General features: G+C 54.5%; 3 protein-coding genes across 6 annotated transcripts in view; 1 reads left to right on the forward strand and 2 right to left on the reverse strand.

Moving 5' to 3' along the window:
* The window catches only part of TSC2 (TSC complex subunit 2), a 34,302-nt gene extending 32,236 nt beyond the window's left edge, over window positions 1–2,066 (reverse strand). For 2 of the 4 annotated variants that reach the window (XM_035563434.2, XM_035563435.2), the window contains exons 1-3: window positions 2,037–2,060; window positions 1,248–1,412; window positions 282–368 (exon numbers count right to left, since the gene is read on the reverse strand). In XM_035563434.2, the coding sequence (XP_035419327.1) occupies window positions 282–368; window positions 1,248–1,385 (225 nt within the window). In that variant the 5' untranslated portion in view covers window positions 1,386–1,412; window positions 2,037–2,060. Of the gene's footprint in view, window positions 1–281; window positions 369–1,247; window positions 1,413–2,036 lie in introns of all 4 variants that reach the window. The other 2 variants (XM_035563431.2, XM_035563433.2) reach the window with 2 other exon arrangements.
* A 33-nt stretch (window positions 2,067–2,099) lies between these two features.
* NTHL1 (nth like DNA glycosylase 1) lies at window positions 2,100–8,252 on the forward strand. The gene is made up of 6 exons (XM_035563475.1): window positions 2,100–2,214; window positions 2,560–2,774; window positions 4,439–4,609; window positions 5,165–5,324; window positions 6,945–7,050; window positions 7,740–8,252. The coding sequence occupies exons 1-6, from the start codon at window positions 2,139–2,141 to the stop codon at window positions 7,861–7,863; spliced, it is 852 nt and encodes a 283-aa protein (XP_035419368.1). The 5' UTR covers window positions 2,100–2,138; the 3' UTR covers window positions 7,864–8,252.
* A 577-nt stretch (window positions 8,253–8,829) lies between these two features.
* The window catches only part of NHERF2 (NHERF family PDZ scaffold protein 2), a 34,200-nt gene continuing 29,369 nt past the window's right edge, over window positions 8,830–13,660 (reverse strand). Inside the window, exons 5-7 of the mRNA XM_035563470.1 lie at window positions 13,514–13,557; window positions 12,970–13,032; window positions 8,830–11,316 (exon numbers count right to left, since the gene is read on the reverse strand). Coding sequence (XP_035419363.1) covers window positions 11,158–11,316; window positions 12,970–13,032; window positions 13,514–13,557 — 266 coding nt within the window. The 3' untranslated portion in view covers window positions 8,830–11,157. The remainder of the gene's footprint in view (window positions 11,317–12,969; window positions 13,033–13,513; window positions 13,558–13,660) is intronic.

Raw genomic sequence — 13,660 nt, forward strand, 5'->3', positions numbered from 1 at the left:
ACTGTCCTGATCAGGCCTGCGTACAGGCAGCGTTCTCTTTCCGTTTAGTTCAAGAAGCCCGTCAGCTACGTGCTCCCTGCTCCGCAGCTGCTAGGCTGGACCAGACTAATTTCCTTGGCGTGTGGGCCACCCTTTTTTCAGGTTTGGACAGCACAAAATGTTGCTTCTGGGATTACCAATTCGAAAAGATGGATTAAACTACAGGAACCTCTTACGAGAGGCCAAGTGCTGTTGTTTACATTTTCAAGCTTCAAACATTCACTGAACACTTTCAAACCTACCTCTTCGATTTTTTTGGTTTTTGCCACTTCACAGATTTGGCTGATCGCTCGTATCCTATTACTTAATCCACATTCTATGCTCAGTTCCTGGAAAGAAATGTAGAAATAAGCTAACAGTGTATCTTATTAGAAACACTTATCCATTTCCCAAGGGGGATCATGAGCTGTTTGAAAAGGGAATTACACATTTGCCCAAAATGATCTAACTGTTAGTCATTACTGGAGCTTTTCAGGAATTTCTCCAAAAACTTTTTTCCATGAGCAAACAATGATTTGTCAGAACGAGAACTTTCACAGAACGGGAGCCAAGCAGCCTTTCATTCCAGGACAAAACATCTCATTTTCTTTAGAAAAGTTAATAACTCGCCAACTGTGGCACTCATCCATACACAGGAGGCAGGCAGGTAAAGGAGGGATGTAAGTCTGGCTCTCCAGCTTGCAGCAGCACGGCTGCTCCAGCACAGACAGTGAGGGATTCTGGTCTCTTTTTCTCCTGTATGTGTCTTCCTCCCTGTGTGGCAACTGTTCTGTTTACAGACTTGCTGGACCAATTACTGGAATCTTTTTTTTTTCCACAAACCCATGACATCTTCATAAAACAGAAAGCTTCCAGCTTGCACTAACTGCCACTACATAAATTTAATCAAGCTCAGACTATGCATGAAAACAACATATTTTGAGAAAACACCCTGCAACCTGATGTAACAGAGGATAACATCACACCGTAAAATACCCCTAAACTATTCCAACACTGAATAATTAAAATGCTGCAACTTCAAAGCACGCAAGTTTTACATCCATTTCACTAGAGTGAACTGAGTGAGAAGGTAAAAAGGCAAGATCACAGAGGGAACAAATGGCAACACAAAAAGGAGAATGAGCAAGTCCTCCTCCTGACTGAGTGCCGTCTGCCTTCCCAGGCAATCCAGATTCTAGCCCCGCTGTGACCACAGTCACCTCTCACACCTTGAGTATCTCTGCAGTGATGATAAACTCTGTCTGCTTGCCCTCCGATGACTTTGAACTTCCCCGGGACGTTCCCAGCCCCAAGAGATTCTTGAACTTCTCCTTCAGCCCAGAATCCTTGCTTTGAGGCTTTGCCATCGCTGACAAGCAAGCAGCGCCGAGCCCCTGCAAACACAGAGCGGTTACCGTTAGGGGAGGCCCGGGCAGAACCTTCAAGCCCAAACCCACCCGTGCCAGCCTCCACAACCGGGCGTTTAGCACCGGCTCTGCTGTTTCGGGCCATTTAAAGGGGGAAGGAGCCGAACGCTGAGGGTGAAGCAGCGAGGAGCCTGCCTGAGGCACCCGCGCTGCTCCTGCACCTCCGCTAAACCACCCGACCGCCTGCTGCAGCCCGGGCGGGCACGAGCCCAAAGCCCTGCCCCCGGTGCGAGGACCACACGGTGCCGTCACCTCACGGCGAGCACCGAACGTGCCCGAGCTCCCCGGGGCTGTCCGGGGGGGGGGGGGCGGCGGGCCCCGGGCGGGCCTCGCAGCAGCAGCAGCAGCGCCCCTGCAGCCCCCCCGCCGCCTGCCCCAGCCTCAGCCCCGCTCCCCCCGTCCCACCCCGGGGGCAGGGCACAGGCCCCGGCACCCACGGGGACGCAGCGGAGCCCCACCCCCCCGTGCCACAACCCCTGGGCCCAGCGGAGCCCCCCCGGCCCCCTCCCGGTCCCCTCAGCCCGGCCCCGGTCCCCTGCCGGAGCCGCCGCCGTCCCCCCCCCCTCGGCCGCCGCCGCCGCTGCTGCTCACCCGCCGCAGGCCCGGCCCCGGCCCCCCGCCCCCGGAAGCCTTCCCCGCCGCTTCCGTCGCCGTTCCGCCGCGGGGCGGCCTGGGGCCGGTAGTACCGGGGCCATGTGTGCGGCTGGGCCCGCGGGAGGCGGCGGGCGGGCGGCCCGGCGGCTCGGCAGGGCCGGGGCTGGGGCCGGAGGTACGGGGAGGGGAGCCCCCGGCCCGGCCGTGCTGCGGGCAGAGGGGGTCTGGGCGGCCGTGACGGCGGCGGGAGGGAGGCTGCGGGCCGGGGGGGGCTGTACGGCCTGCCCCGGCCCTGCCCCGCCCTGCCCCGAGGGCCGGGACGCGGAGCCCCGCTGGGCACCGGCCTCCCCCGGCCCCAGGCCCCTTGCCCCGGGGGCTCCCAGCTCCGGGGGTGCCGCTGCTTTGGGGTTGCGGGAAGGGGACTCGGTCCCCCGCCGGGGCTCCTGGCTCAGGGCCGGTGATGGAAGCTGGGGGCCAGGGATGGTCTCTGGGCTGAGCGCCTCTCTCCTGCCTCTTGCAGCGAGCCGGGCCCTGAGCTCTGCCAGCGCCCCGAAGCGCAGCAGGAGGGGGAAGAGCGTCGCCATCGCCTACGAACCTGAGCCCCCGGGGCCAAAATGGGAGCCCGAGAACTGGCGGCAGCAGCTGGAGCGCATCCGGGAGATGAGGAGGGCCAGAGACGCTCCCGTCGATGAGATGGGAGTGGAGAAGTGCTATGACAGCAGCGCTCCTCCGCAGGTAACCCTGCTCTGCCAGGCGGGCACCTGGAAGCACAGCCCGCCTCTGCAGCACCCCGGCCTCCTCCAGGCTCGAGTTGCCCCTGGTTTGGATATCTCCAGAACAGAAGAATAAATACAGGGCACGTCTGGACTCTAGGCTGGAATGGGCCCACCAGAGGTTGCTGCATAGGCACACGTGTGAGAGAAATAGCTTATCCTGCTGGTGGAGGGGAGTCAGCTGCTCCTTCTTCTGCTCCTGGCTCGGGGGCTCCAGGCAGTCCCCGTGTCGTGGTGCTGGGTGCTGTCAGTTCTCTGCTCACATTCAGCCCGTGCTGGGCGTTAGAGGCTAGCTAGCAAACACATCTGTGAAGTGCCCTTTTCCTCTGCTTAAACCGTCAGAAGAGTTACCAGACTGAACCAAGAGCAGGGGCTGAGGCAAAAATGAGACAATTTGGGAGTTGGAGGAGAAATCCTGAAAATGCATTACAGCTGTCTTTCATAGCAGGCGGGCCAGGCATGAAGGCGTGTTCCTTTTTTCTTAAAAAGTCTGTGTAGGAGCCCAAGGAAAATATCCAGCAAGATGGCTTCTAATACAGGGGAAAAACAATACAGGGAGGTGAGGGGATTTGAGAAAAAAACTTTCCAGGCTGCTTTAATGCTCTTCAGAGCAGCACAGAAGCATAGATTGTCTTCCTTCCCCCTTGCAGTCGTCCTTAAAGGAGATGCTGGTTGAAAGGCAGGGTCGTGCTGGGACGGCAGCATGCTCCCCAAGCCTGGGAACACAATCAAAGGCCCCAAATGGCACCTCCCGCTGAGGGCAGCATTTGCATTGGTACAAAAAACAGAGCGAGGCGAGGACGTGGCGCAGCGCAGGGCTGTAGGGCCGTGCTCTCCTGTGCGTGGCCAGCGTGGGGACACGGGGATCCCACGGGCAGGCTCGGAGGGGTTGTGCAGGTACAGCTGCAGTGCAGGTACAGCTGCAGTGCAGGTAGCACGTCTCTCCTGGCTGGTGTTGAGCCTGGGATCCTGCATGACAAGGAAATAAAGTTTTTACCCCAGGGGAGCAGGATTGTTGCTTCCAACATAAAGTGGATGTTGTAACCCTCATTACAGCACCGACACGCTTCACACAACTCCTGATGTCATTAGAGGAACTTCTAGGTTTTATGCTCCATTTCCTGGTCTCTGACACTTTAATTGGGTTTCCCAAGGAGCTCACTGGAGCAAGATGCCCAGTTCCTACTGATGCCTAGTGGAAAAGGAACAGGATTTTCAAAAACTACTTTATACCACAAGTTATATATAAAAAAAATCGGACCTTTGTATTTCTATGACCTGTGGGGTCTCCTGAGAATCCTGTTATCAGGAAAAGCTTAGTCTGGCCCTTCGTGGCCAAGCACTGGTGTCCTTGGATGTGAGATCCCAGCACACAGTAGCTGTTCTTTGCCCTTTTATGCATGCTGACTGCTTAGATTGAAGGTGTTTTTTTTGTCCCCTTTATTGTGTGATAGCGGTAAAAGGTTACATACAATTTCAGCCTTCCATTCTGTTATGGATGGATAGGGCTGAAACAGCATGGGTACGCATTGTGCACTGGAATAAAGATGGTGCTGGGTGGGAGAACCCCACCCCAGAGAGCAGGATCCTCTGAGCCTTTTGGTGTCTCCCTGCTCCTTCCCCCAGGTCATGCGCTACCAAGTCCTGCTGTCGCTGATGCTCTCCAGCCAGACCAAGGACCAGGTGACGTCTGCTGCCATGCTGCGCCTCAGGCAGCGCGGCCTCACGGTTGACAGCATTTTGCAGATGGATGATGTGACGCTTGGGCAGATCATTTATCCTGTAGGATTCTGGAGGGTGAGTGCAGGACCGCAACAGCACCCGACACGCGTGTGGAGAAACCTCTTCCACCTTCCTCAGCTCCCATGTAGCTGACAGAGACCGCTCAGAAGCCGTGGAGAGGAACATGGGGTGGGTGGCTTGGCCTTCGCAGGCTGTATCTCGTGGCCAGTGGCTGTGCTGAAAGGAGGTGCTGAAGGCAGGAGGTGGGTGTGAATCAGCCCTGCCCCTGAGACTTACCCCAGCCTGTGTTCAGCCTCTGTTCCATGCCCCGTGGTGATCTTTTCCCTGGAGTCGAGTTACAGGCTGTATTTTATGCCGGTTTTAGCAATTTGTATTCACAGCAAGCTTGTTTGCTGCAGTGCCTGCAGAGTGCAGAGGAGGCTAGAGCTAATCAGCTTTCAGCGTTTTCAAGGAGAACTCAAAGACCTCTGCCACCCCTCTGCAAACTCCAGTGCCTGGCCTTACACATAATGCACACTGAGGAATGTTTTTATTTTTTCTGAGCTGTTTGTCTCTTTTCTCTGCATTGGAGGGCAACTTGTCTTGTCTGCTTTTCCCCTTGGTTTCCAGAACAAGGTGAAGTACATAAAGCAGACGACAGCCATCCTGAAGCAGAAGTACGGGGGCGACATACCAAGCACTGTGGAGGAGCTGGTGAAGCTGCCAGGAGTGGGGCCCAAAATGGCCCACTTGGCCATGAACATTGCCTGGAACAGTGTGTCTGGGATAGGTAGGTTGGACTGTATTTTCCACATTCCTCTCCTCCTAAATCCTGCCCAATCCATCCCTGGGTAGAGGAGATGCATTGCAAGCTGCCTGCCCCGGGAGCCTGATGGTATCACTTCGATTTTGTCATCTGCAGACTTTATGTTGTGTTTGGGTGGGTGCGGGATGCAGCCCTCAGCTACTCACAGTGGATGTGTTGCTAGGATTTAAGCGTGGACTGTTTTGCCCAAAATTTGAAGGAAATATCCCCAACTAGAGTTCCCAAGTTCCACTCCCTCCACTCAGATGCTGATAAGCAGAGCAAGTATTGCTTAATTGGGTAGGCATCCAAAAAGATGTACCAGTAGAATAATGCTTTGAAATCTCCTTGGAGTCAAGTGAGAGGGAGTTGGGGATAATTTTGTGATTTGTAGATAGTTCTAGGATAGTCTGAGGCTGGTTTGTTGGTGGTTTTGTTTTTTACCAAGGTTGTTTCTGTTTAAACAAATCTTGGTTAGGATTTTTTTTTGTTTGGCAAGCCTTTAAGAGGACAGAAGCCGGGCTCAGCCTGCAATGCCGGTTGGTTGAAATCAGTGACTCACAATGAGTTGGAAAAAGAAATGGTCTCAGGCAACCTGCAGGTACTGAATTTCTGATGTTTTAGTTCTTGCAGCTGGGCCCCTTCAGGAACGGGACCAGGGCTGCACTATGCAGCCGGCAGATGGAGCTGGGAGATTAGCGCAGCCCAAGGACCCTGGGGACAGATTAATATTCCAAGAGTATTTGCTGCTTAATGGAGGGCCCTGGGAAGGCCGGTAACGGTGCCACCTGATGACTGCCTGCCACTAAAGCCAGCACACAACCCCAGGGCAGTGCAGGCAGCAGCTGACCCCTGCAGCCCCACTGGTGTTTGCCAGCTGTGCAAAATGTGGCTCCTCTGCAAGTCAGCAGCATTTGGGGGCTGTTTTCTCCCTGCTGTGGGGGAGGAAAGTCCAGTGGGAGCCAAACTAGCCAACTGTTTTCCAAATAATTGTGTGTTCAGTTTTGATTTAGGAGGCAAGACTTAGTCTTCCTGTTTACAGCAGTTTCCTGGGTTTTGCCCAATTAGCCATAGAGACAGGTTTATCGCTGCTGATCTAACAATAATATACTTTGCATTCTGAGCTTTTTAGCTCAAAGCACTTTCTAAACATTTGTTTAAACCTCACAAACCCTCTTGTGTTAGTAGGCATTATGAAATGTGTTTTCCATCTGGGTAAACTAAGGGGCAGAGATTGCAACTTGCGTAACATCAGCTGAAACACCCAGAGGAAGAGAACCCGGGACAGGCTGCCCTGTGCCTGCTAGATCAGAGCGCGGAAACCTTTGTAGGAAGGCTGTGGAAGATCGTGTCAGTGTGTTGCTAGCTGTGTGGTATGAGATATCCACCCTGTCTGCTGTTGGCTCTGCGCCTAGGAAGAAACCAGCATGTTTGTTCTGCGGGCGAGCCTCCCCTTCTGTTTCACCTGCTGTGTTGCTGCAGGGCCACGGAGGAAGCCCACTGCAGGGTGCTGAACCTGGTTTGCTGTGACAAGCAGCCCTGGCTGCGCTCTTTCCATTCAGCCATGTCTGCCCCCCACCTAAACTCTGGGCTCTCCCTTCCTAGCTGTGGACACCCACGTGCACAGGATCACAAACAGGCTGAAGTGGGTGAAGAAGGCGACCAGATACCCTGAGGAAACTCGGGTAGCGCTGGAGGACTGGCTGCCCAGGTGAGGTCTGAGCCCCGAGCCTCGTTCCTCGATACCAAGCCCCTAGTTGGAGGAGCCACACCTGCACACAACCCTGCCGACGGCATTTTCAGTGGCCGCAGTCCGGGCCTCCTTTTTATGGAAGGACTTGTCTGCAGGTGTCTCTCCTCTCCCACAGGGCTGCTGCAGCAGCATCTCAGCTACTGGGTGGGTTCCCTGCTATCAGATGTGTGTGTGTCAGTCACCGCTAGTTCAGGAAGGTACCTGCAGGCCTTGGTGCCATACTCTTTTGCCTAAACAAATTTATTATGACCCAAGCCAGATACGTTCTGCACGGGACCTTGCTGAGTCTAACGGCCACAGCACTATCAGGCCACGGTTGGATTCTGGCCTTCACTGAGGCTTAATTTTCAGTATCAAATGCCAGTTGACAGGTAGAGCTCTCCAGTCTGTCATATCTCCACATCTGGCATGCACGCAAGAGAACGACCACATGTGCTTTGTGTGGCTGTCCTCTGCCTCTCCTCCCTCCCTCCCTGCCAAGTTCAGAGGGCTCAGGAAAAGCTACGCGGGCTGTTCCTAGCAAGAGGCAGCTTGGGCAGCCAAAAGGAACAAGCAGTGAGTGAAAGGTATCCACTTACAGGCACGATCTGTTCTTTAACCCCTCTGAGCAGCTGCACTGGAAGACTCACTTTCTCCTCTCACTACAGGGATCTCTGGAGGGAGATAAACTGGCTCTTGGTGGGCTTTGGCCAGCAGACCTGCCTGCCCGTGAATCCTCGCTGCAAAGAATGCCTCAATCAAGATATTTGCCCAGCTGCTAAGAGACGCTGAGGGAGCATCCTGGCTTCCTAGAGCAACAGAGCTGCTTCGGCCCAGCAGCAGCCCAGAGCTGAGCCCTAGGACTGCTGTGCTTTGCACAGGGCTGACTGTGTGCCTGCAGGGAAATGGGAGAATGCTGCTGCCGCCAGCTAAGCATCTCTGGAGAGGGAGAAGCTGCTGGCAGTGGCTGAGCTCTCAAGAGGAAAAAGGGTCTTTCAAAGTGCAACAGTCCTGCTGCGTCAGTGCTGCCGGCTCCAGCCCCCGGCTGAATGCCTGAGTGTGCCGCGGCCGAGCAGCAGGCTGTGCGGTGTCAGGAACAGCTGGAGAGGAGTGCTTTGTGCTGCAGGATCTGCTGCTGCTTGTAAATACACATTTAATAAAGGTGGTGGGTTGTTTTTTAACACGTGTGCGGTTTGCTGGCATCTCTGCCACACAAGGCAGGGGGAGGAGAGCTCCGATGGCCTCATCGCAGCGTGAGCCCATAGCAACCAGCCCCGCCAGCTGAGAGCAGGCTGCTTGCAACCTGCCAAGTCGCCTGCCTGGTGCTGGCAGCAAGAGAACCATGGTCAGTAAGGTCCAACTAAAAGCTTCACAGCCCAGGGCCAGAGGCAGCCACTGCCTGGACAAGTGACCTTTGAGTCCTGCTAGCACAGGACCCTAGGGGACGCAGCGCACAGTGAGCAGGTGACAATCTACCCTCACGCTCTTACTTGTCAGATGTGTGGTAGCACAGCTTACATAGCCACAGGATCCAGGTTAGTGTGTGCCTCAGAAGCTGACAGAGGGGCCACCACCCACGTGTGTGTTTTGTTCTTCAAAGAAAGGGCAGCACTGACTTCATTGTACAGCTTCAAAGGAATAATTTCAGCTACTCTTTAAACAGGCAAGGGAGGAAGCAAAGTTTATAATGTGCTAAAGAAGGCTGTAATTCCGCTCTGAAGTTCCCTACTAAACAGATGAAGAACGAGCAAGTAAGTGGTACATGGGAAAACAAAGTTTATTACTGACATTACAGTGTACATTGTTTTTACAATGCAACTAACAGCCTTACACTTTATTGATTTATTTTTTTTCCACGTTAAATGTACAGGAACTGAATAATTACTACTGAGCTACAAGATGTCAGAAATATGATAAGTGCTTTAACCAGGAGCAATTTCCATGGACTAAGCAGAGATTAAGATTTTGAAATCTTATCAGTACAGACTTGCACACCTGATTTCTTTTGATCTGCATTCAGAACTACGTGTTCTTTTTTCCCCCCTTAACTACAGTGGTCCAGTCTTGGGTGAGAAATGCGGTATTTACAAACGAGTCTTTGCTCTCTGACATGCACGGTGGGTCGAGTTCATGGTGTAGTGGGGAGCACTCTGCCCCGCACAGACTGGAACACTGTCTGGGGTTTGGCTACGCAGGCACTGGAAGCAACGTGCATACCGTGAAAAAGGAGGGCTCCTTCAGTCATTACTGATTTCCTACAGAAGCAAATATTTTGGGGACCAAAAGGAGAGGAGCTAATCGTCTTTGAGGTGGGGTAGAGAAGAGGCCTCTAGTTATTGGCAGAGTCCTGGTGGGGGGAAAAGCCTCTCTGCATCCTGAGCCGTCATCCTGCCGCCAGTCTTGTCACCAATAGCCAAACACCTGCGCCAGTCCCTCTCCAAAGGCATTTTTTCAACCTGTTCAGCCCATCAACACTTTGCACTTTCATAAAAGAGAAATCTCCTTCACCCCTGAGGGTTTCCGTGCTCTCGCCAGCCAGCAGCAGCCCCGGCAGCTCTCTGGCCCCGCGCTGCCCCTGTGCTGAGCCGCGGGCAGCCGCCGAGGAGAGCAGCAAATGTTATAAGGCACCTTTTAGTTCAGCGTTTAGGAAATGCACACAGAGCCACAACAACATCCGTAGTGCGCCGACCAACCCAAAGGCCTCTGCCTTGTAATACATCAGCTCTGGGGAATAATACAGGGCAAAGTCGCAGCCAAGTCTTTTGTTTAAAATAGTCATTAACGGCCAAGTTATTGCTGCCATTTGCATTGAGCTGGGAAAAGTGGTTTTGCACGCAACTGTGCCCAGTCCCTTCCCCCTGAGGCTTTGACACTGGAGCCAAAACACAGGGCAGGCTCCGCGGCCGGGCCCGGGGCGCTGTGAGAGGCACGGGGGGAGCCAGCCCATCGCCGCCGGGACCTTCCCCGGCGAAACACCTCCGCCTGCAGCCTGCGAGCGCATCGTGTTTCATCTTCCTTGTTCACAGCCAAAGGCGAGTAATGAAGAGCTTACGCTGGCTTCATCTGCAGTGCTTTAAAGGTATGTTTCGAGGATTTGAAAACACCCTGCTTTTGGTACTAAAGGAGGACACAGCGCCAAAGCCATTGCCCAGGACATCAACCCTCTCCTAACTATGAGTCTGCTCTGTCACCAGCCCCACTGAGACCCGGGAGCTTTGGGGACCCTGCCAGCCCTGCCCAGGGATGGGGGACACAAGGGGGGAGCGGGAGGCAGGGAGCACGTGCCAGCCCCGAGGGCTCCCTGGAGACATGCTCAGCCCTGCAGCATCTCCTGCACTGCTCGCTGCGCTGTGCAAACCGTGGGGCCGGGGGCATTTGGGGGCTGGGTTTGTCTTGCTTGTACATCCTGCCACCTGGGAGGACAGGGGGTGGAAAAGGGGCTTTTATTGCTGGGGCAGAAGTTGCTGCTGGGAGGGAGGCTCCTAAATTAACTGGAAACAGATAGGACTTCATTAAAAACAACGAGAACTTTTTCATTTCAATAGCAAAGTCAACACGAGCAATTTACAGCCACTGCCCATTTTCCCATTGCGAGGGGGTAAAGCTGCAGGCTGGGGGTGCTGCCACCCCCCTGGCCACCCACCACGGCGAGGCCGTAAGACATTTGCACAGGGGCACAGAGCATCCCATGGGGCTCAGCCTGGGACACCCACAAAACCAAAACTAACACCCCAATTTAAAAAAAAAAAAGTAATAAAACCCTAAATTATGCAGGTAAGAAACGAGAGTTAAACTCTTCCAGTCTTTTCTCAGCAGGAACAGGGGACAGCAGGCAGCCAGACCGGGCTGAAGAGCAAGCAAGAAAAGGAGCTTTGGTCACATTTGTCTTATGAGAATCGCTGGTGAGTAACAACAATAATAATAATAACAACAACAATAAAAAAGGACTTTAAAATACGCCTCATAAAAGCAACCAGTGAAGAGCAGAGCACAAAGCATCTCACGTGGACACTGAAGGAGAGGGCGCAGGCACCTCTGAACGTCCGGCCAGGTGTGGGGGAAGGCAGGCAGCGCCACCAGCGAGGTTCAGAAATTACTGAAAATCTCTCGCTTCTTGTTCCAGTCCATCTGCGGAGCCCTCTTCTTCACCCGCTTGGCCCGCACCTTCTCCTTGGCCTCGGCAGCCGTGGGGCTCAGGCTCAGCCCGCTCTCCTCAAACGGGTCCCTCTTCTCCGAGTCTCCGTCCTGCACAGAGAGGGGAGGTCACCCTGCTGCCCCCGGCACCGCGCTCCCAAAGCCACCCAGCATCCCATCCCCACAGTGCCGGGAGCAGAAATCTCCAAGCACGTGTGAGATAAGCAAACTCGCAGGTTTTTGGAGGAGGTCAAAGCCACTGCCCCACGTCATGCCTATGGTTTAACTGGCAGCAGCAGCATCTGCATAGCCACAGGGTAAATGATTACACTGCGGGTGTTGTTCCTGCAGGTGGGCACTGCAGCAAGGCACCCCTGTGCTCGCACAGCCAGGCTCCAGTTTGCTCCAGAGCACCAGAGGACAGCCAGAGCCAGGATCAGGCAGTGCCGGTGGGCGCACACAGCAGCACCTGCCTGCGTGCCCATTTTGCCCATTTCCCGAAGCACATTTTGCTTCGGGAGCTGTACTGAGAAGAGCATCTTTCTGTCTGCCTAATAAGAGTGCTGTATGATACAGAAAAATCAGCTTTCCTTTCTAAAGTCACTGCAGCAGCTTCCTGCACGCACCACACTCATGTGAACAGCAGACAAACACGCAGAATAAAAAACTTCATTTTTAAGGAAACATCCTAAAGCCTGCCCACCGACATTGCCTTAACACACACACGAAGCTCCAAAGGGACTTCACAAACCCTGCCGGTAGCCATGGGCAGGTCTCCCATCAGCGTTGCCGTCAAGAAAACTGCTTTGCTTTGACTTGCAGACGCAAACGGGTTCGCGTGCACTGCTTAGCACCGCACACCATCACCGAGGAGCAGGACATGTATTATTTAATGCTCAGAGAGAAACGGAGCTGCCAGACTGCAGGCGCTTGGCCCAGCTCTCGGACACAGCTGGCGTGCACAGCCTCCGAGCCCAAGATGCTCGAGAGGCTCTGGGCACCTCAGACCTAAAACCCTTGAAGGCACCTTTTCACCTTACACCTTCAAACTATTAGAGCACCAGTTAATTCGCTGCCATTACCCCTTGGCGCTCTCCTCTGCTGGCCCTTGGGGCAGCCCCATCTCCCCAGGGCAGAGCACACAGAGCCCACCAGTCCCTGGGGCACAGCACGCAGCTGGACCCTTGCAAACCATCCCTTAACGCAGGACATCTGCTGCTGCTGGCAGAGCCCTTCTGTCCCCTGACAAGGAGTGGAAGGAATTTGCAGCCATCGCTTAACCCAACCCCACTCCTGCCCATCTGAAAGCAGAAGGGAAGCCAGAACACGATGGTATTTAATTCCCACTCGAGTGCTGTTACATCTCTCTGACGTGGGTCTTGGGGGCAGCCTGCCACTGCTGGCCCCCTCCCTGGGCACGCACAGCCCTGGCAGCAGCTCGCCTTGCTCCCGCACGCTCCAGCCAGACGTGCTCGGGACGGCCTCGCCAAGCCACCAAGGGGTCATCGATGCCCCCAGAAACGCAGCTGCCTCTGGGCTGGAGCCAGCAGCTGCCAGGAGCTCACGGCTGCATTTCACGTGGATTTACAGGGCAGGGCATGAAAGCAAACTCCCTGTTTTGCTTTCTGGGTGGATACAAGTGTACCCAAGTCTGCAGTCTGAAACTGAAATTGCGTTTAGAGGCATTTTTACCCAGTACCATAACACAAACACGTACACATGTAAGCATGTACAAAGAAGAGGGTGTGTGATTGGGGTTTTTACCTCTGATTCCTTCCCGGGACTTTGAAGGTCACTGTGAGATGAAGATGTGGATCCTCCATTCAGCTGTTGGAAATGAAATTGTTAGTCCAGTTTGTGCAAAGACAGAAGCAAAATAAATAAATAAATAAAATAAAATAAATGATTTGGCCTTATGGGGTCAAGCATCACAGCCAGCCCCTGATGCAACACCCAGTGTCTCCAGGGATAAGGCCAGAAGCACAGAGGGAGCTGGAGGGGGGCTCCTGCCCCAAATTGACCCCGCGGACACCAGGAATATCCTGGGACTCATGGTGCAGAGCAGGGGGAGCCACTGCTCCCCAGTTCCCACCACCCACCCACCTCCTCCCACTAGTCCCTGGGGAAAAGGAGCAAACAGGGCTCACAGCAGCCTCGTGCAAACCCAAAATTAAAGCTGCATCAGGAAGCAATTACAATTAGCTGGCAGTGGTTAAGCTGAGTTAAACGAGCCTCGGGGATGCTACGAGGTTCCCTCTGCTCTGAGCCCACCCAGGACTGCCCAGCCCCCTGACAGGCGAGGACTCACCTGTGTCTGCGCGGATCCGTTCGTCAGGGGCTGAGGCACCACACCTGCAGGCCACACAAAGGAAACATGCGGTGAATCCACTCATAAATACACTGCCGGGCACCGAGGGGAGCAACCCCCAGCATCGCCCCCAACCGAGCCCTTCCT

This window comes from Cygnus atratus, chromosome 15, assembly GCF_013377495.2.
Source record: "Cygnus atratus isolate AKBS03 ecotype Queensland, Australia chromosome 15, CAtr_DNAZoo_HiC_assembly, whole genome shotgun sequence".
NCBI lineage: Eukaryota > Metazoa > Chordata > Aves > Anseriformes > Anatidae > Cygnus > Cygnus atratus.

Excerpts from the sequence above, each read along its gene's own strand:
- NTHL1 (XM_035563475.1), top strand. The coding sequence starts at position 2,139 with ATGTGTGCGGCTGGGCCCGCGGGAGGCGGCGGGCGGGCGGCCCGGCGG. Across the intron at positions 2,775-4,438 it reads ACAGCAGCGCTCCTCCGCAG|GTCATGCGCTACCAAGTCCT; the intron begins GTAACCCTGCTC and ends TCCTTCCCCCAG. Across the intron at positions 7,051-7,739 it reads CTGGAGGACTGGCTGCCCAG|GGATCTCTGGAGGGAGATAA; the intron begins GTGAGGTCTGAG and ends CTCTCACTACAG.